Source organism: Exophiala dermatitidis, assembly GCF_000230625.1.
Source record: "Exophiala dermatitidis NIH/UT8656 unplaced genomic scaffold supercont1.3, whole genome shotgun sequence".
Classification (NCBI taxonomy): domain Eukaryota; kingdom Fungi; phylum Ascomycota; class Eurotiomycetes; order Chaetothyriales; family Herpotrichiellaceae; genus Exophiala; species Exophiala dermatitidis.
In genome coordinates this window covers 1,601,058-1,621,546 of record NW_008751648.1, presented here as the reverse complement: position 1 = coordinate 1,621,546, position 20,489 = coordinate 1,601,058, and the positions used below count along the sequence as shown (strand labels likewise).

The 20,489-nt window shown below is 51.8% G+C and overlaps 8 protein-coding genes across 8 annotated transcripts; 5 read left to right on the top strand and 3 right to left on the bottom strand.

Annotated features, from left to right (window-relative positions):
- Window positions 1-1,059: 1,059 nt before the first annotated feature.
- On the bottom strand, window positions 1,060-5,382 carry HMPREF1120_03574 (uncharacterized protein). Its single transcript, XM_009157651.1, has 2 exons — window positions 4,612-5,382; window positions 1,060-4,557 (listed from the first exon to the last, which is right to left on the bottom strand). Exons 1-2 carry the CDS (start codon window positions 4,830-4,832, stop codon window positions 2,952-2,954), a joined length of 1,827 nt encoding a protein of 608 aa, XP_009155899.1. The 5' UTR covers window positions 4,833-5,382; the 3' UTR covers window positions 1,060-2,951.
- A 564-nt stretch (window positions 5,383-5,946) lies between these two features.
- Window positions 5,947-6,579, top strand: HMPREF1120_03573 (ubiquinone biosynthesis monooxygenase Coq7; the record flags this gene model as incomplete). The annotated part of the gene is made up of 1 exon (XM_009157650.1): window positions 5,947-6,579. One exon carries the CDS (start codon window positions 5,947-5,949, stop codon window positions 6,577-6,579), a length of 633 nt encoding a protein of 210 aa, XP_009155898.1.
- Window positions 6,580-7,968: 1,389 nt separating this feature from the next.
- HMPREF1120_03572 (uncharacterized protein) lies at window positions 7,969-8,559 on the top strand (the record flags this gene model as incomplete). The annotated part of the gene is made up of 1 exon (XM_009157649.1): window positions 7,969-8,559. The coding sequence occupies one exon, from the start codon at window positions 7,969-7,971 to the stop codon at window positions 8,557-8,559; it is 591 nt and encodes a 196-aa protein (XP_009155897.1).
- Window positions 8,560-9,397: 838 nt separating this feature from the next.
- Window positions 9,398-10,789, top strand: HMPREF1120_03571 (L-iditol 2-dehydrogenase; the record flags this gene model as incomplete). The annotated part of the gene is made up of 4 exons (XM_009157648.1): window positions 9,398-9,545; window positions 9,708-10,405; window positions 10,494-10,599; window positions 10,656-10,789. 4 exons carry the CDS (start codon window positions 9,398-9,400, stop codon window positions 10,787-10,789), a joined length of 1,086 nt encoding a protein of 361 aa, XP_009155896.1.
- Window positions 10,790-11,365: 576 nt separating this feature from the next.
- On the top strand, window positions 11,366-16,081 carry HMPREF1120_03570 (uncharacterized protein). Its single transcript, XM_009157647.1, has 3 exons — window positions 11,366-11,938; window positions 11,992-12,389; window positions 12,440-16,081. The coding sequence occupies exons 1-3, from the start codon at window positions 11,931-11,933 to the stop codon at window positions 15,703-15,705; spliced, it is 3,672 nt and encodes a 1,223-aa protein (XP_009155895.1). The 5' UTR covers window positions 11,366-11,930; the 3' UTR covers window positions 15,706-16,081.
- Window positions 16,082-16,137: 56 nt separating this feature from the next.
- On the bottom strand, window positions 16,138-16,868 carry HMPREF1120_03569 (uncharacterized protein). Its single transcript, XM_009157646.1, has one exon. It carries the CDS (start codon window positions 16,559-16,561, stop codon window positions 16,154-16,156), a length of 408 nt encoding a protein of 135 aa, XP_009155894.1. The 5' UTR covers window positions 16,562-16,868; the 3' UTR covers window positions 16,138-16,153.
- HMPREF1120_03568 (fructose-1,6-bisphosphatase) lies at window positions 16,369-18,893 on the top strand. The gene is made up of 4 exons (XM_009157645.1): window positions 16,369-17,251; window positions 17,317-17,721; window positions 17,779-17,851; window positions 17,916-18,893. Exons 1-4 carry the CDS (start codon window positions 17,115-17,117, stop codon window positions 18,357-18,359), a joined length of 1,059 nt encoding a protein of 352 aa, XP_009155893.1. The 5' UTR covers window positions 16,369-17,114; the 3' UTR covers window positions 18,360-18,893.
- Window positions 18,331-20,442, bottom strand: HMPREF1120_03567 (uncharacterized protein). The gene has a single exon (XM_009157644.1). The coding sequence runs from the start codon at window positions 19,608-19,610 to the stop codon at window positions 18,729-18,731; it is 882 nt and encodes a 293-aa protein (XP_009155892.1). The 5' UTR covers window positions 19,611-20,442; the 3' UTR covers window positions 18,331-18,728.
- Window positions 20,443-20,489: the final 47 nt, after the last annotated feature.

Below are 20,489 nucleotides of genomic sequence, written 5' to 3'. Positions count from 1 at the left end.
AACGTGGGACAGAACACCCGTCCTTGTGCCATGTTACAGTGTAACAGGGAACTGTCAGGGGGAAGGCTACCTGGTAGGCATTCAAATCTGCTGGTTGTGACTGGCTTTGAGCCTGTCAGTTTTCAGAGCCACCACATGTGATACTAATCCTACAGATGCATTTACCATACGGTAGGTCACAGTCCTTGCTACAGAACTTTTCGTTGCTCCGAACAGCAAGTTCGGATACAGAACATCCCCATTTTGTTCCGTCATGTACGTTGTCAACGTTCGAAGTATGGTATTCTCTCCAAGCGCGCACTGGTCCATTGGCATCTTCCTTCTCTTGGCCCCGAAACAAACCACCATTCTACTTGCTTCCAGCGGGCTGTTTGGCGCACTAGCTACCCGCATCGTCAGCAAGCCAGCTGCACCGCAGTCATAGCTTGTCGTATCGCCTGACCCCATTGAGCAAGGTTGTGCGAGGCTGCATGCTGCACTGCTCATGAGGTGATTGATACTAGCACCGTACTCGCAAGGCTACACACCCTATCTACGCACGGCTAGCCATGTTGTTACAGTAAGTAAGGCGAGCTGGTCTTAGAGATCGATGGACCTTGTGAATCGTGCCAGTCTTTTACCCATTGCCTCTCGACAACCCATCGAACAACTAATCCTAGTGGCGCCACATCCAGTGGCACACCTTGGCGAAAGATACGGTAGCAGTGATACTTCCACCGAGTTGTCAAGATTTGAGCGATTGCATTCAGTGCATTGTAGCCAAGGAAATCCCAGACCACTTTCCGATCTCCATGCACATAGTACTTTATTTCTTCTTAAATAATCAACCCAAGCCTACAACGATATTGAAAATGTCCCACTCCAACATAGTTATCCTGTCGTCCTCGACTCACAGGTGAAGAGGGGCCCCCGAGGCATCCCTACCAGCAACCGCTCCTCCTGGGTTCCGCAGCACTAGTACTTACAATCGAGGAGCCATAGCCTACGACCACTCACATACCAAATCTTAACAGAGCTGGGCTGGATAGGGCAAAAAGAGAGGGAGAAAGAGAGAGAAGACAGGCAGAGAGATCTTGATCTATCTCGAGCTATCTTGATCTTGGGTGAATTCGACCTCATGCATTGATTGTTCCCTGTCTCCATTCTCCAGCACGGCCTGCATTAGTCAATCGACAAACTATGGTATATAGGTCTCATGGCCAGCAAGCTGAGGAGAGCGCTCTCCGATCGTTCTGAGCAAACATAATTCTAGCGGTAGGCACCGCGCCGCGCTCGTCTTCATCCGCTTCTTCAGCTCTGCCTCCTTGCTGTTTCCGCATGCGCCGCCTATCTGCCATTGAGTCCGCCAGCGATCCGATCCCTCAGCTACCTTAGTGGAGGGTCTTCTGCCTCCCCTCGAAAAGGCAAACTCTCATTCACCCATCCTGCCAGTGGTTCTCTTAGGTTCTCTAATCTGTAAAACTCAAGATTCGGGATTCAATCCTTCGACCAGACCCCCTTTCACACCAAACAAATGGCCCCGCCACAATCAACGCAAGAGCAGCAAGCAGTAACATCACCACCCTTCGGCACAAGTTGAAGCGGCCGTGGAGCCGACCTGAACCCCACCTTATCCCTCTCGACCTCCACGTCCTCGACTCGCAAACAGCACGCTCATAGGACCCATCGACAATACCTAGCAGACAGAGGTTCTCGAGGGATTTTTTCATACTTCATCCTTTTCTTTTCCTGCTTTCGTGGTTCCTTAATACCCTCAAAGGCATTAAAAGCCCGGTCAAAAGACGGAAGGGTCATCTCGGTTAGCCTTATCCTCCCTCTGAGCTTTTTCAAGTTTTAATACTAGCTGCGGCCGCGATGTGGTCGAATGATTCTCTGACACAGTCCGGAGAAGCTTGGTCGGGGCAAAGGCAAGATCGTACTTGTTCAGCGGCAACTTCAATTTCGGGAGGAAAACTTAAACTTGGTTGGTGTATGAGTATGATTACTCCGTATTGCGTGTTGTCGCTCTACCGGGGCTGTGGATGCGGATGCGTTTGCACTCGCGCTCGGGGCCCCTTTGATCTGAACTGGAATTGGTGGGTGTTTGAAAAGGGTTTGCTGGAAGACCACCACGGTCAACACTGGCAGGAGTCGTCAAACACTACTCCATGACCGGCGACAGCATTAGGAGCCTGCGCACCTGATGTGGTTCGTGCTGGTGTGTCCGTGTCCAACTTCGAAATCGGTATCGAGATCGGACTGGCGATCCGGCTTTGACGCTGCTCGGTTGAACCATATCGTCTTCCTGCTCTTTCTTGATTCGAGTACGTCCGGTCGATATGTGAGGAGATGTTTTGGTCACTTGAGTTGGTAAGGGGTATGGAGATCCACAGGAGTATGAGGCGGCCGTCTTTGAATGTAATCCGTCTCAGAGAAAGTGAGGCAGGGAATGTGCAGCCCTCCTGAGTCACTTGACGACGCTGCATGTGTATGCTGACAGGAACAAGACGCGGTGATGGTGCAGAAAAGGCATGGGAGAGGCGTCTGGCATAAAAACATGTGTGTGTCTTAAATACAAAACTCTAAAGGAATGCAAACCGTGAAAGACAGATGGTTTGATCAGGCACACAAACATTACTGATACCCAACGCTAACATGGCCGCACACGAGAGATGAACAAGTAGAACAGAGACACTCAATGTGTGCAAACAATGACAGGCAAGTGTGATAGACGTGAAGAGTTTGACGAGAGAGAACTCGACACCTATGGAAGAAAAGGCTGTCCCCAATGTCATCAATGCTTGTTGATGAGATCCTGATCCACGCTCGGTCGGGATTATCTAAGCCAGGTCGGCCCTGATGAAAAAGACTCTCGATGTTGAAACGAGCCAGGAAAGGAGGAAGAATACTATGCAAGTACTTCCGACTGACAGACTCCACTCCCAGACGAAGCCCCAAGGATCGTCGTTCAGTTAGATTTCAATATCGATGCCCAAATCCATGTTGGCCAATATTTCATCGTCCAATGCCGCCTTCCGAATAACAGGCAGGCCTTTCTTCTTGTCAACCGGCTTGAGTACAGTGGTAGGGACCGGGGTCGAGCTCTTCGTAGTACCATTCGATAGACTAATGGGATTTGGGGTACCAGTTCGTGAGATGCTCGCAGCAACCTTTGGAGTCCCAGCACCATTGATGGGCGTACCAGTCCGACTGATGTCACTGCCTCCTTCGAAGAGTTCATCTACACCTGGAGCGAGGTGCTTTTTGACCTTTCTTGCTCTGATTTCCGCAAGCTGAGCCTTACGAACATTCTCCGCGTTCAGTCTTTGATTTCTTCGGTTCAGCTCCGCAAGACGTTCTTGATCCGGGTTGACATGTCCCGTGTCCGAGCGAGATAGACTGGTACCGAATGCCAACTTCATTGGAACAATGTTGGCGAGTTGATGTTCAAGCTCCTGGGCGAGTTCTTCGTTTCCATCCTCCAGAGCTTGTTTGATCTTCGACTTGAGATCTTCCTTCTCTTGGGACCTAGTGATCTTCTCGAGCAGGTCATTCTGTATCTTGATCTTTTCCGAAATCTCGGCCTCGGTGAAACGATGTGCCAGCAGCCGGTTGATTTGCTCGAGTTTCTGGTTGATGAACCGCTTGGTGGGCAGTTTCAGGTCTTCATTAGCCATGACCGTCCGGTATCGGCGCCATTCGTCATCAGTGAACTTGGACATCGAGCATTCCAGAAAAGACCACGGTCTCTCAGACTTGCCATGCGCCGCAATGACATACATGTCAACAGGAAAAGGTCGGCCGTTAGTACCAATCATGGCATACGGCCTACCCTTCGTAAATCCCTTGATCAGACAAAGTCGGTAATCGTTGACACCATTGCTGCCCGGCCCAATGCACACTCGAGCGTAACAATCTGTAATGGCCTCCTGGAACCCCGGCGTGTAGCATACTTGTGCAAAGTTATCACGACCAACCCGTGCTCTTTGAATATCGGCAAGTTCGACAATCGGCTCGTCTTTGGGTGGGCTTGGAGATCGCTTCTTGTACTTATGGTCATCATAGTCGTTGTCACTCTCCCCTTCAGCATCTGCATCGCTGTAGTCGTCTCGAGGAGATGCAGGTCTCCGGTTCAGGCCTTCCTTTTTCCTCTGCTCCTCCCGTAGAACCTTTTCGGCTCGCTGCTGTTTGTAGGCTTCGATTGCACTGCTTGCTTCGCCCGCTCGTCCGCCTCCTACCTTCGTACGTTGGCGCGTGCTCTTTCGCTGAGTCTCCTCCAGATCAGCTGCGCTGGCCTTTCGTTTGTTCTTTGCGGCATTTTTGGCCTCTTCCCTTGCCCGGGCCGCCACCAGTCGCCGAAGGGTTAGGTCTTGCTCATGACGTTCCACTTGTTCACTTCGTTGCGCCAGGATCTCTTCTCGTTCAATTTCAGGTTTCGCTTCTATGCGTGCCTTGTCTTCAGCGTCATAATAGAGTTTCTCGTAGGGGAAGATCGGTTTGTCCGCCCCAGGGCTGAAGTCGGCTTCGGAGTCGGATTGCGACATGGAGGCAGAGTCTGAACGTTGCGAAATCGAGGATCTAACGGGCGAGATCATGTTAACGGCCTGCCATGCAGACGAGGGTATCTCTTACGCTTCGTCTTCATCATCTGAGTACGTCTTGCGTCGTTTAGCCCGCTTGACCGTCTTCGCAACGCCCTTGCGAGCCATCTCTGGTTGTGGAGATTGTCGAGTTTGCTTTCTCGATCGAGGTGGTGATGGTGACTTTTCTTTTGGAGAAGGTGGCAGGCTCTCCTCTTCACCAGAAGAGTCGCCGCCCGCAAGCGCCAGAAGCTCAGCGTCGAGATCGGCCATAGTGACTGATGGATGCCTAGCGTCCTTTTGATGTAAGAGTGACAAGCAGGTATTGCGTTCACACTGAGATGGGTGTGAAGTGAAATAAAAGTAACGTGACAGGTATAATGTAGGACACTGCGACCAAGGTAAATCTGTCCGTATCGGGCCTCTCCTGGAGGACGTGGCAAGGAAGCTCCAGACGTTCGAGGTTGCAGTTAAACTCAGGTAAGGCCGGTGCGACTTGGAAATAAAGCCACGGCCAAGACCAGCCGAGATTCTCTATAGATTAGGCTTGGTTTGAGCACCAGCCTCAAAAATGGGAAACTGTGAAGAGAAATGTGTGAAGGAGCAGTGAATAGAGTTGCCGTGGTGTTCAAGTGCTGAATGAATGAAACTCCCAGACACTCGCAGCAGGGATCGCGATATCTGATCAAGGGTGACTAAGCAGTCTTGGCTGCCATGTTTGTTGGGACGGCATCTCATTCGTCTTGTTCCCTTCAATACTACAGTAAGGTAGGTACCAGTACTATTGTCGGTGTTCACCTAGCCCGTGGGTGATATAAACTCGGCCAATGTGTTTGTCGAAGGAGAATAGCCCGTATCTATTGGGACCTGTATGACTATCGTTGTAGGTACGGAGCCACGACTAGCCAGTAGCACCACGACTGGTGGTAGAGCCTACCGAAGACGGCATTGGACACTGTACAACTTGAACATTGTAGTACATAAAGGCTACGTCGCCGGAATGCCCTGGTTGCCCGAGCATCTCATTCCCCATGTCAGCCCACCTAAACCCGAAACTGGGACTGCCTGGATTGATTCATGTATACCCAGTAGAGCAGGGCATACAGTACGTTGTACAGTCGCCAGAACAAAATGGACGTTGGACCCGCGCAGAACACAAATGATCATGTGACCAGCCCATGCGTGCAATGCCTTCAACTTGAAGTTGTCATTCGGCGCTCAGTGCTTTACCTACCTACTATGTTACTACAGTATTTCTCCATCTTCCTGTCAAACGATCTTCTCTAGGCAAAACACCACTATGCGAGCTGTAAGAAGCTCGCTCGGCCTGGCGAGATATTCATGGCGGCCGGTACTGCCGCGGTCTGTCCCTCTCCAAGTTCGTGTCATGTCCTCCCAGGGCAGCACGACCGCCGAGCTGCCGCAGGACCCTGTAGGAGGCAGGACCATCCTATCTGAAGAGCAGCGAAAATTCCTCGACAGCGCGCTACGCGTGAATCATGCCGGCGAGCTCGCAGCAGTTCTCATCTACGCGGCGCAGACGCCTCCGGTCGTCAAAGCCCACCCACACCTTCAACCGCTCATGAAGCATATGTACGACCAAGAAGCCGGCCACTTCAAAACCTTCAATGAGCTCCTCGCAAAACACCGCATCCGACCTACGGTGATGTATCCAATTTGGCAACTGGCAGCCACCGCACTCGGGTGGACAACAGGTGTAATGGGCCGAGAAGCCGCCATGGCTTGCACCGAAGCTGTGGAGACAGAAATTGGTAACCACTACAACGATCAAGTGCGAGAATTGTTTAAATGGATGCAAGAGCTAAAAGCAAAGGGCGATCAGCTTGACCCTGAGCTGAAGGTGTTGGTTGATGACATCAAACGGATTCGTGACGAAGAGCTGGAGCATCTGGACCATGCCGTGGAAAATGATGCCAAAGAGGCACAACCATATCAGCCTTTGGTGGATGTCATTCGATATGGCTGCAGAGGGGCGATTTGGATCAGTGAGCGGGTATGAGGAGTTTGAAGAAGGCATGCATCTTGGAATCAACGCAAGCCATCGTCGGTATGTTCCACGCATTCACCATCAGCAATCGTGTTGAGGCCTCGTACCCCCGTGGCCGTGCCATACGATCAAGAATTTCCAAAGTCGATGTGCCACGAGCACGCACTCCAGCCCACCTTGAAACGAACGCCGCTCGACAGGTGATATGGCGCTATCGCAATGACGTTCTCTGACCACTCATGCATTCTGCTAGCTGTCTTCTGGCAGGGCTGCTTCCATGGGTATTCTGTGGAGTGTTGAAGAGGTCTCGGCGCGTGTCGCAACCTCCGCCTTTGGGAGTCCCGTTTCCTGCAGAGACAACGACCTTCCATGGCCACGGCTTACGCTCTGCATCCTCCTGGTCTCACTGTACTCTGTGCAGAATCGGCATGCACTCATGACCCAAGTCTCCATCTCCATCATCCCTTTACATTCATTTTTGGTGGGTAAGCCCAAGATGTATTCTAGTCCTCCTTGGCAACGAACCAATGTCTGCTCTGAATGGCTCTCCTCACAACCAAAGTGGACGACCTTGATAAGGCGACACATGGTGGAACTTGTCCGGAGGAAGAGTTATGTCGTGGAACCAGGTTGGGAGATTGGACGGTCTAAGGAAGCTGAAGTGGCTTTCGACAGGCTATGGTCTGATGGCTCCCCGTCAAAGAGCATCAAACTGTTCGCCCCTTGACGGTATTTGTCTGGGAAATTGGTGATGCTGCAGGCTCCCGGTTGTCTTCCCAAGAGGTTCTGAATCTGCCGAACTTGTATCTTGCCGCAGGATGTCAATCGGAGATTGAGTAATCAATGTCCCGTTTCCCAGCCCATTGAGTGACTGTTGCGTAGAGTGGAATGCTTGTTCATGAACACGGTCTTCTCATCTTTGGATGGACTTGCCTGTCTCTGCGGCTGCTGGATGAAGGGCTGGGTTTGATGAATAACAAAGTATATCAACGACACAAAGGATGAGTATGCCAGCTATCACTTCGCTGGTGCTCACACCGGGAACATGTGAAGAAGCCCATCAAGTTGTGTGCGAATGAAAATCTTGGTCGGTGAGAAGTCGCACTTTCCGCGAAGTGAAGGAAGCAGACTTTGCTGCGGCCACGCACCACAAGCTCTGCCTTTTTTCTCAACGTCAGCGTCAGCTTCAGCGACAAGGTATTCACTGCACAATCGCTGTTAGCATTCGCGGCAATCATTGTATCGCATGATCAATCATTCACAGCATCAATCAACCACTTGACTCAGGAGCGCAACCAGAATATAATTCGCCTTCTGACCACTGGAGCTTGTATCAATTTTTCTTCTCCTCCACATAGCTCTACCATCGCGCCAGAGTGTACTTCAACATCACTCTCCATCATGTGCTGGTACAAGCTGGACGTGTGTCCTTATCCTCATCGAGAACCGATTTCCGCTCTGATCTTCGATCCCAGCAATGCATCTCAGTGGGAGCACTGTGATAAGCCGCAGCCCTGGGGTCGACTGAGCTGTGGGAACCTCATCGTCGAGCATTCAAAAGATTCTCTCAAGTCAGAAGTATCGGCTACCTTCGAACACATCCTTGCCAGCCGCTCCAATCTCCCGGTCGATGTGGAGAACCAGCCGCTAAACGCCCATCATGTTCGTCGGCAACGCTCCTCAACCGAAGGTACTATCGTTCCCAGTGGCGCAGGCAACCTTAGACCCCGCGGTGCTCAATGTCTTTGGTGCGGCGCAGTCCTGAAGATGGTGGCAACAAAGTCCAAGGAGGTCCACGAAATTGCAAGAAGACAGATTGCCAGCTTGGAGCAGAAAATGGACACCAGCGTCGACCTGAGAGAGCTGCAGAGGGAAATCATGGACCAAGAAAAGATGCTAGATGACCTCAGGCATAGCGCCTGGCTGAAGGCAAGGGAAGTAATGGGGGCCAAGGGTGATGACGATAATGGCCAGGCTGAAGTACAAGGCTGACCTGGAACGCCATAACTCTTACAGAAGTATCAGATACCAGGTACTTTGGGGTCAATCGCGGTTGTTTTGAGTATCGGAAGCAGGATTGTTCGAGGGGATTGAATTCCTTCCTCTATTCTATTATGACAGATGATGCCCAACTTTTGTGTCATCGCCGGGCGTGCAAGACTCTGCATCCTTCAATTACAGGCTGCGACCTTGCGACCTCTGTTCTCTCTAGCAAAGGTCACAGTGCAGCCATACCTGCAGTCTTGAGCTGGTCGCAATTTGAAGTTCGCGTAAACTTGTTTCCTTGTCTAAATCTGAGCCCACCGCAGACATTGCTCTGTTTTTTTGGTGTCATATTGAAGTCAAGTATTCCCCGAGAGTCCAGCCTTCACCAAGGCTTGGATATCCTGCACAAGGCTGAAGAGCATACCCCGCGTTTATCGTGGTCAATGTCTGCCCAGACTATTAGACACGTACAGTACGTACGTAGCTAGGCACCACCTACCTTTGTCAGCTCCAACTGTATTCGGATAGGCAAGTCAATCTATGGCCATTAATAATAAGAATGCAGCGGAGTCTGCCCGTCTGGGTCGCTTGAGAAAGATCCCCTCAGTTATGCGCATTGGAGGGAGTATACATCAGCACTACTATCCGACGGACCCGTGGCCCATAACCGAGGCTACTCGTGGATACGTCAGCCGTAGATATACATTCCTACCGAGTCCTGCTGGACCAGGGAGACGGTTTGAATTAAAAGGACTCGTGTCGTGTCACTTACACTCAAGACATCGTAGTCCGCGACCGTGTGGCTACAAGCCCTGACAACCTGAACGAGCCTCGAGCCGTCAAGATGTCGACCATGAGAGCAGCGCGTTACCACGGCCAGCGGGACATCCGCGTGGAAGAGATCCCAATTCCTCAGCCTGGGCCAGGGGAATGTCTGGTGGAAATTGAATGGTGTGGTATCTGTGGTAGTGACCTACATGAATACACCGCAGGTATGGTTTACAGGATTCTATGATTGGGCTTACCAGGAACCAATAAATCAAACCCCCCTCTCTGGCTATCATCAATAAAAACCCCATCTCTAGGCAGAGACGTGTGTGCTAGAGCTGGGCTGGACATGAACATGAATGACTGAGATGCAAAATACACTGCAGGTCCTACCGCCATACCAACGGCTGAGCGGCCCAATCCATTAACCGGCGGCACGCTCCCCGTCACACTGGGACATGAGTTCTGCGGACGCATCAAGGCTGTCGGCGAAGGAGCAAAGTTCCAGATCGGACAGCCTGTGATGGTAGATCCGCACGTGGGATGCCGGTCTTGCCCATCTTGCACTTCTGGAATGGACCATGTATGCCATATGCTGTCCTTCATGGGATACAGCGGGGGCAAACTTGGAGGAGGGTTGTCGGAATATGTCGCGGTCGAGGAAAGCCATTTGTATCCCCTTCCAGAAAACGTCAGCATGGATTTCGCCGCTGTGATCGAACCCCTGGTCGTAGGACAACATGCCGCAAAAGCGGCCGGGACCAAGCTCGAAGGACAAGACATCCTGATCGTGGGTGGCGGGCCGATTGGGGTCGCTATGATATCGGTCCTCAGAGCACATCGGGTGGGCAAGATCTTTCTGAGTGAACCAACCGCCAAGAGGTGGCAGCATGCAAAGGATGTCGTTGAGAGAGTCATTGATCCTAAGAACGAGAGTGTTGGCGATATCTGTCGAGAGTTAACTGGTGGCAAAGGCGCAGATGTGGTCTTTGACTGTGCGGGTGTTCAGCCAGGCTTGGAGTCCGGCATGGATGCCATCAAACATGGAGGCACTCTGGTCAACGTCGCGGTTTGGGAGAAGCCGGTAAGTTTCATTCACCTGTCTCTTCTAGCCCTCTTGAAGTCGCACGATTGACCTTTGGCCCTTTGGGTTCTCTGCTGTGAATGTGTAGCTGCAGATTCAGTTCTGGCCGTTCTTCCTCAAGGAAATCAAAATCATGAGCTCTTGTTGCTACAATAAACAGGACTTCGCCGAAGTCATGGAGTTGATGAGCAAAAGTAAGTGGTCGATATGTGCCAAATGAGAAGACCCTTCTTGTACTGATGCATGGCAGACGAGTTCAAGGGATACGAACAGATGGTCACTTCTCGAATCCCACTTGAAGAGGTCGTTTCGAAAGGGTTTGAGGAGCTGGTCAACAATAGGGATGACCATATCAAGATTCTGATCTCGCCCAAGATCAAATAGGGGGTATAAGGTAGCTACCTAGTAGGTAAGCACGCAATCTCGGATGCTTCAAAATCGGCCATCAAACAAAATACTGGCGAACAAGAATGATACAATTCTTATTCTGTCCTCAAATGATCTCCGCATCGTATCAATATTTATATCCAATATCATGCCCGCTCTTCCGAACAAGATCTCAGAACGGAAGACGTTGCACCACCGAAAAGCAGCCACCGTAGGTATATTGCTTCCCTGGAAGCCAATGCTTGATCTCAAGGTCCTTCTTACTTCTTACCGCCTCAGCTCAAAGCAATGAGCCTGATGTTCAACGGGGCTGCGGTTCATTTCATTCCGACGGCACGTGATCTTCAGAGTGCCGTCGACCTAGCGTCGCCCCAATCCGCTGTTGGTAAGACTGGGCTGCTTGATGCCACTTAGTGTCGACTAGTGCACCGCCATTCCTACCTAGGACAAGCTCCTGCTGCTGTATTTGGATCATGCTGCAGCGCCGATTGCATTGGCAGCGACGGTTTCGCTGCTTTTATTGGCTGCGCCATTCCTCTAACCGCCCGAGTTCTCTTGATTGTTCTCTTATCACAAAATCTACCACCACTACTACTGGCATCCTCCCCGGACATGTACTTGTTGGTCTCAGGCATCCAGGCCGCTCGAGACTATGCTTCTTCCCATCAGGCCTCTCTGCATCTCTGGCTCTCCCCTGCCTACTCGGCGCCCGGTCCCGCAACCATTCCAGATGAATCCTACTAGTAGGGTTTGCAAATTCGAAGAATATATTCTCCAACAAAAGGAATCGCCTTTGCTTCGGCTTTTTCTGGCTTAGCGAAATGCCACTCTAGCTGCAGCTCCGATAGCAAGAATAGAACATCTGGTGTTGCTACCCGAAGATTTTTGTTGTCGACCATCATTTACCGTCCTCGTCTTCGTTTCTTGCGTTGCTGGTTCGCATCTGTTGTTTATTGTTTGCTGATACTGTGATACGGGTGTCCCTACATATGTCAGTTTCGGCCGGCACATGGCAATCACAGTGCATAGGTCTCGTTTCAGCAATGGAAAGATGTGACATGGCCTCTATGGGCGCTTAACCCGCCAATCTTGCAACCAGTGTTGGCCGAGCTTTCACCTCTAGCAAGAACGATCTACTATGGATATGTATGTTTATGTTGTTTCCCCCGAAGATGGAGACAGTGCTCATGTTTCAAAAGGCGGTCCGCGTCTTCATCCGATCAGGCTCAGTCCTCATCAAGGCACTCTATAGCCTACCTTCCCCCTCCCCCTCCTCCGCGACGTATTCAGAGGGATGGACAATTTTCAAGCTCTCCAGTGCGGCATGGGGGAGTTCCAGTACCACCTCCATTGATGATCAGTGCCACACCAGCTCGTGGTCTAGGAGTGCAGACTCCCAGATCGGCCACTTCATTGTATGGCCCATACTCGCCGAGCTATTCTCCATCGCCCGGACCGAGTCCGAGAAACGTGTTACCAATGTCTGCAAGAGCAGCAGGAAATTATGGTGCGCCCTATGATCCCAGGGAATGGTTTGGTGGGAGTCGGCAAGAATTACTCGTGGCAGATGGTCCTGACTATGGGCTTCGCGCCGAAGGTAGGTTCTGCTCCCCGTCATCACAAGGGACGCATCTCATAGATGCGTAGACGGACTTTCTAATCCACCGCCTCCGTACACGGCTCCATCGACGCAAACTAGCATCATATGCACCTGTGCTGGTCCAGGGATCTCGCCTACAATTTCGAATTTTGTCGACGGCGACAACTCACGCATATCGACGCCCACAAGTACGGCAGGGGTCGTTCCCCCCTTCAATAATCCATCGGCTTCAATGAGCGGCAATGACCAACTCGCCACAGGTACCGGTAGTGCGGCAAACTTTAGACAACCTCCTCGCTCCAGTAAGCTGGAAACGCGGATGGCGCGTGCAAGAGTCACCTCGCAGCTTATAGAATCACGACGTGATTCCTCTCAGGGTGTTACTAGACCGCTTTCTATGGCAAATCTCTCAATTGATACAGCTGCTGCGCAACAGTTACTAGCTCCGGTAGCCCCGGGGATCATGCAGGATCACACAGGCCTTTTTCCAGGTCCGCCAGCAGCCAGAAGAGCAGCCTCTACTGGAGCAATCCAATCTCAGGGAGAATCAAGCCAAAGCCAGGACGCGACCAGGCCAGAATTATCTTCCAGGCAAGTGAGCTGGCAGCCTGGAATGCCATTGCCAGGCCCTCCTCCAGGGCCACCTCCCTCTTCGTCGAGATCCCAGAGTGCCACGGGAGCTCGTAACCTTCCTCAAGTGCAGAGTACTGGATCCAGCTCCCGGCCCAATAGTTATCGTGTGCCACTGCGCCCGTCGGTCCTGAGTCCACTCCCTCCAACCCCGGCGAATTGGAGCGAGGACGCCTCCGAGCGGCCTTCAGGGAGAGTGCCAATGTCACTACATATAGAAACAAAAAACCTTGACAGGCCTGTTTCTCTGCCCGTGGGGTTGAATCGAAGTACTGCACTCCGGGTCACCTCGGCGAGAGGATTGTTGGAGCGACGGAAACAGAGAAGAAGCTTGTATGAAGCACAGGCAGCAGAGAGCAGTGATCTGACTGCCGAGACGGACCCCTGGGAAGAGACCATGAGCCCTGCCGGCATCATCAATGACCATTCGCCTACGCCAGAGTCTGCCGGGGCTGTATCAGCCATATCAGACAGCGGTCGACGTGATGTCCGCAGACGTAGCAGGTCGATCAACCCAGAGCAGCGCTTTGGAGAAACGGATCAATTTTCTCTGTCGACATTCGGCCGGAGTGCGCCTTTGAGCACAGCAACCAACAGCGGTAATGGTCCTCCACGAGCATCTTCCAAAGCGCTACCAACCCCTCCCCTGAGCCAGAAAAACCCAGCCTCCGCCCACAGTATCATTCCATCGAACGCATCGTCGATTTCGGAGCTGGGCCGGGGCGAGGTGGACTCATTCATCGCCGAGGCATCGCGGAGGCATCACGAGTTTCTGTTGCTGGAGAGACAGGCAACATCTGATCTAGAACGGTTGCAGCTGTTCACAGAATTCGTGCTCGAAGAAGCTCGAATCCGAAGGCAACGTTATCCCGCACCATTTGTAGAAGGGAGTTTCGATGTGGAAGAAGTTAGGAAGCTGCTGTTTGATGACGACGTTGATGTCGGGACGATTGATGCCAAGCGTGAAAGCAGCCAGTCGAGGCAGCAGAGAAACGAGATGCCAGCGTCTCCACATCCGGACGCGTTGTGGTGGAAAGACTATCGACCGGCTCTCTCGCCAATTGCCAGTATGAGCAACGACGAGTTGAGTTCTCGCGGGCGTACAGCCAGCCGATGGTGGCAGTCTCAAACTGGATCCGAAGGTGATGGGGACGCCAAAAAGATGAAACGAACGAAGCGGGAGTCCAAGTACATGGGTCTGGCGACGCTTTCGGTACAGGAAGTCCTCTCGGAGGCGCCAACGCCACGGGACTTCAATGACACATACCAGGCGGACGACACATATCCAGAGGAAAAGGGCAACCCAGAAGCTCTGGGGATTTACGACGACGACAACGCCCCAGTGTCGACGTCGAAGAGATCGTCCTTTAACCCGTATGCGTCGCCGCTCCTGGATATATCACGATTCATTACCTTACCTCCACCATATCCGAGACATTACCCTGCCATAAATAACGGGCATCCGCGACTATCAACCTATCGAAATGCCGTTCGGACACTGAGCGACTTGAGCGAATTGCAGAGCCGCAGGGGCCGACACAACGTAGCTGTTGAGGCGCTCCGGGCCGAGCATGTGCGGAAAGCCAAAGAGAGACAGCAGTCTTTTCAGGTCCATGTCCAAGCGCAGATCAAGGAAGGGAGCATCAGCTATGCTGAGGCGGCTGAAGCGGAGCAAGCTTTGCGGATGGAAGACCACAAGTGTGAGAAAGAGTGCTTGCAAGCGGAGTCCGACACACTGCAGGATGTACTGATCAACCCAATGCACGAGATGCTGAATGATCGTCTTGCACAACTCAACACCAGGATCAATGAGTTGACGGAAGAGTTGGTGGAAGAAATGCACGCGCAAAATGTCGACCGGCCTCAACAGGAGGGAGATGCCATGCCGGAGATCTTGGAGTACCTTACACAACTCAAATGGCTCATTGAGACACGGGAGCATATGCACCGAGAGATCTTCGATCTCTTGAGCGAGCGCAACGAGAAGTACAAGGCGATAGTACTGCTTCCCTACCGCCAGGCCAACAATCTGGACAAGATCAGGGACACAGAAGGATTCTTCGCAGAGGACCGCCTTGAGCGACGCAAGGAATTCTTCGCCGCAGCCGCGGTCCGATACGAGAAGTTTGTTGAGCTGGTGGCTGAGAACGTGGCTCGAGAGGTGGAATTGCAATCATCCGCCTTTTGGGACATCGCTCCGGGGCTGGCGGAACTGGTGCAAAGACTGCCAGATGAAGCGGAGCAGCTGGGAGCCATCAAGATACCGGAATCCGAATATGCGGAAAATCCCAGCTATCGTGAATTCCCGCAGCAGTACCTGTATTCACTCCTACAGCATGCCGAAAAATCAACTTACCAGTTCATTGAGTCGCAGATCAGCCTGCATTGCCTGCTACATGAGGTCAAGGGGGCTCTGATTGGCGCGCGCTATCGGGCGGCTGAAGCTACGAAAGCTCGCTCGACTGGAGATGAAAAGCACAGTGGAAGTTTACTAGACGCCACTGGCAGATGGCGGGATGAGCAAGATGCTACGGCGACTGCCGAGTTGAAACAACAGGTGACGATGATTGAAGAACAATGGGCCGAAGCCTTGGGTAGTGCCTTGCAAGCCAAGAAAGCACAGGTTAAGGCATGTCTGGAGAGTGTCGGAGGATGGGACGAGGCGCTGCAGGTTGAAGGATGAGAGAGGATATACAGTGGTACTACTATCATATAAACGATACCCCATGACTTGACGGACGACTTAACGAATGCAATATTGAATGAAATACTGGTAGGGTGCGGTCTGGGATACCCAGCAATACACTCAAAGGTCTTGCTCGGGAGACACTTGAACAGGGGGAGGATTGGGCAGGGCCAAAGGTTATACCAACTTCAGGGGTGTTGTCTCTTCAACAATACTACCGTGTATACTGCCCAATAATCTGTACCGTGGTCATAAGCGGCACGGCCCTGCAGTGTGTCAAGGCTGCCAGTTGAGATCCCCCCATTCCGTAAATACCCGAGGAAGACGTTGCCAGCGGTTGGATCCTCGGGTTGATGAGCCCGAGGGCCCCGAGGTCATGCCACGTGATGCTCGAAATGCTGCGGAGTGCCGTTGTCCTGGCAGAAACTACGGTGCAGTAAACGATTTATTGGTGGACAGTTATACAACGTAGTACGACAAAGATATTTGTTGTCCTTATATTTATGCCCAAACACCCTTGCCGGATGCCAGCGTTGCGGGAGATGAGGTAGCCACCATTGCGATCGCGATTTATCACTGTCGTAAATCTGGCAAGATAATACTCGGACTGGATGTTGTGCTGCGTGGCACCCATCTGTGCGGTACCGTAGCATCCTGCAGTGTGCATCGGGCGGAGTCCTCGATGGAAGCAAATCGAGGCAGCCGGAAAATGTCGGGCGCGGGCAACTTGGGCGGAAACACTTGCAGTGCGGGCAAGTTCGTCGACTGCCCCTCCATCCACCTGCGCTTGGTCCCTCGTCGCGTACATCTGCCAATGCTGCGGTATAGCCTCATGATGGTATGCGGAGTACATCCGCTAACCACTTGCTTCCAGTGCAATCTTCTTCATTTCCCGAAGCCTGGCCAGATGGTCGATCCCATGATCCTCCCCGGTCTTCACTTTTCTCTGCCATTCAGCGTCCCGAAACGGGCGGAGTCGGATTGTTTGATACGTTCATGCTTGAACGCATATAGCTGCCTCAATCAACATCCTTCCCACTTTTTCTGACAACTTTGTCGTATCTCATTATATGTAAAGGGTGTCTCCTCTCTCGTGACGAGCTCGTGAAGAATCACTTCCTGTGTACACAGTACAGTCCCTGGACATTCAAATATCTGGCTGAACTCCAAGTTGTGTCCCTGTGGCTGCAATCACTGAGATCCCACCAGTGACGTCTGTTCTCCATTCTCCCGAGGCCGAGCGTTCGATTATCCATCGCGTGCCGAATTCTCCCCGCTAAGGATATCCTCGCAGTTTCTGTCGATTCTACTAGTTGGACTATTATTCTTTGTGACATCTTCTGAAGAACCCTGAATCGTTACACGGAGAATAATACCACACAAGCAAAAGACAAAGTACATACACCATGGCTTCCAACGGAGACTCCAACGGCCACCCTCCTACCGGCACGGGCCAGGAGAAAATCAACACCGACATCATCACTCTGACCAGATTCCTGACGGAAGAACAAACAAAACACAAGGAAGCCACCGGTGATTTCACGTAGGTTTGGACTGGTCGGTCTCAAGTGTTTTGTTCTCCGGGTGCTAACGCAGGTTGCTGTCCAGATTGCTATGCCACGCTCTCCAATTCTCCTTCAAGTCCATTGCCTACTACATCCGACGGGCGACGCTGATCAACCTGACTGGTCTGGCGGGCTCATCAAACACGACGGGAGATGACCAGAAGAAGCTGGATGTGATTGGAAATGATCTTTTTGTTGCTGCCATGAAAGGATCGGGCCGATGCAGAGCTCTGGTCTCGGAGGAGGTCGAGGACATCATTTACTTTGACGAACACCCTAATGCCCGCTACGTCGTGGCTTGCGACCCCATTGACGGCTCCAGCAATCTGGACGCAGGCGTCAGTGTCGGTACGATTTTCGGTATCATGAAGCTGCCCGATAGTGTGGTTGGGTCCAAACCCAAGCCAGAGGACCTGTTGATGCCTGGAACTGAACTGATTGCTGCTGGGTAAGTGTGTCGGGATGAGAAAGAAGAGCTTCGTCCAAGGTTCTGACTTTTGCACAGGTTCACCATGTATGGTGCTTCGACGCAATTAGTGATTACCATGAAAGGAGGCACCGTCAACGGCTTCACTATGGTAAGTTATGCCTTGGCGCTGTTAAAAACGTGGACAATGATTGCTGATCTCTTTACCTTTCCAGGACAACGCATTGGGCGAATTCATCCTCACCCACCCCAACATGCGCATCCCCAAGAAACGAGCGATCTACAGCGTCAACGAAGGCAATTCCATGTACTGGTCCGACAAGACCAAGGCGTACTTTGAATCCCTCAAGTACCCCAAGGAAGGAGGCAAACCTTATTCCGCACGGTACATTGGTTCCATGGTTGCCGACGCCTACCGCACGCTTCTGTACGGTGGCATCTTTGCCTATCCAGCCGACAAGAAGTCGCCAAAGGGCAAACTCCGGATTTTGTACGAATGCGCCCCCATGGCCATGGTCATGGAGAACGCCGGCGGTAAGGCTGTCGACAGCAACATGAACAGAATGCTTGAGGTCCAGCCTAAGAATATCCATGATCGCTCCGGAATCTTTATGGGTAGCGAGGAGGAGATGCAGAAGGTGATTGAAGCGCACAAGTAAACAAGTCAGGCAGTGGGGTCACCTGGCGCCGTCTTCTGTTCTGTCATGTCATGACACGTCATCTTGATGTCCTACCTACCTTGGATATATCCTCTTTGGCACATATATATGCAACTTGAACGGAGCAAAAACTTGAAAAGCGGTTGGTAACGAAATGACCTATTCGACAATGTGAAAGTCAGAGACCCGACAGGACGAATTTCGTACTACTACTAGTATGATGACTTTTCTTTTGCGTCTTGTTCGTAAAGCCGATATCGTACAGTACGCAGGGTGTAAACTAGAATAGTGTTGGTGCAAAAGGACTCTCTATCTTTTGCCGTTTCTGCTCCCCATCTTTGCCCTCGCTGCAGTGGGGGCATTCAAATGTCAGCTTTGAAGTCGAGCAGTAAACTCCGCCAAGGCATCCACAACCTTGATTTCCAGTGTTGCTGCTGCTGCTCCTTGTCCTGTTGTGACGGTTCCATGATGATGACCATCGTCATCGTCCATGGCGTCAACGTTGTTGACGTTACTGCTCCTAAATCGTCCATATCGCAAATCACTCAACGCGCCCACGCGCTCCTCACAGGCCCGTCTGCACGAATCGAGTTTGGTCTCTAATTCGGCGAGTTCGGCTTCGAGCTGTGTCTTTGCGGTTTCCATGGCTTGCATGAGCGTGTCGGTTGTGTGATTTGAATTTGATCCGGGGAAACTCTGCCCGCCGAGTCCAGGTCCAGGTGCGTCGTAATGTATGTCGACCAGGAAGTCTTTGTCCTTTTCGATCTCGGTGTCTGTGTCTGTGTCAGGGTCGCTGTCAATTTGTGCGTCGTCGGCATCTTCTGAAGGAGTTGCTGTTGGCAGCCTTCGTGGTGGTGCATGGTTGGTGTCGGAAATACTTCGTTTCCTCTTCCCAGAAGGGCGTTGCGAAGATTGCAGATGGACTTGTTTGGTGCTGGTTGTAGTGGTTGTGGGAAGAGAATATGGCTGTCCCTGTTCCCGTCGAACTTGTCTTCTCAATCGAGACACTAGACCTACACTCCGGCGGCATTCTTCGTCAATGCGCCGGCGGACATGGTCGATTGTGATGGAGCGCTGAAATTCGAGGTCGCGGTAGAGTCGTTTGATGAGGTTCGGACCAGAGGAGGGGGTAATAGTTGGAGATTTGTGGGGGCTCAGGCTTTGGAATTTGGTGTAGGGGATGATTGTCGATAGGGATGATGGTTGTAGAAGGTAGGAGTAGAGAATGTCGGACTCGGTGGGTTGAGACATTGTTCTGATAATGGAGGAAGTATGAGTGAGGATGGAGGCTGGAGGCTGGAAGAGATAGTTGACTCGGTTGATAGTTAGAGCTGTTGTGTGGCCTGGATCCTGATGTAGGTGGAAGAAGGAGGCGTAGGGTGTGCCGACTTCTGGTCTGATGTGGGGAAGGGGTGAGTATGTTAAGGAGGGCGCTAGAAAACAGTCGTTTGTGAGGTTGTCTTATATGTCAAGCGATTTGTGGTGTCGGCGCGATCTGGCCTTGTGGTTGGTGCTCAAATGTCGATCAGCCTTGCTGGTTATTTGGACAATCGATACCGGTCTTGTGTCGTCTTTGTGGGTTGTCCTGGGTGACGAAGTTCACCACAGCAAGATCAGTTCCCTATGATGCCTGATTCTCGAGTGGCGTCCTGCATTAGTTGCTGTGAAATATGTGTAAGGCTGGGACCGTTCTCGCTTTGTCGCTGCACTGGCACAGGACCAGCCTTGCCGAGCCTGTCAGCCTTGCTTACTCCCAGTCGCGAGTGATGGTGTCCAAGAGAGCCACGGGAAGAAGTCCACCTGAGTATATGGGGCAGCAGGTGGCCGTGTAGATAGTTCAACAGATGGAATGCCACTGATTGTCTATTTGAGTGTGATAGAGCAGAAAATAGCCAGATTTGTAAGGCTCCAAATCAAGACACAGATGGGCTGGTGGATCTGGCCGCTGGGCAGTTGGTAGATCGGCGTCCGTGTCTCTTTGCTTCACTGCCAGTAAATGCTTAACCACAGAAGATCACAATCAGTGACTCGCTTTCCAGTCAAGTCAGAATCAGAAAGATGAATGCAGTGACGGAGAGTGATGCTATCCAATGTTGAATAGATTCAATTATCGGTCGTCTACTTTGGCTG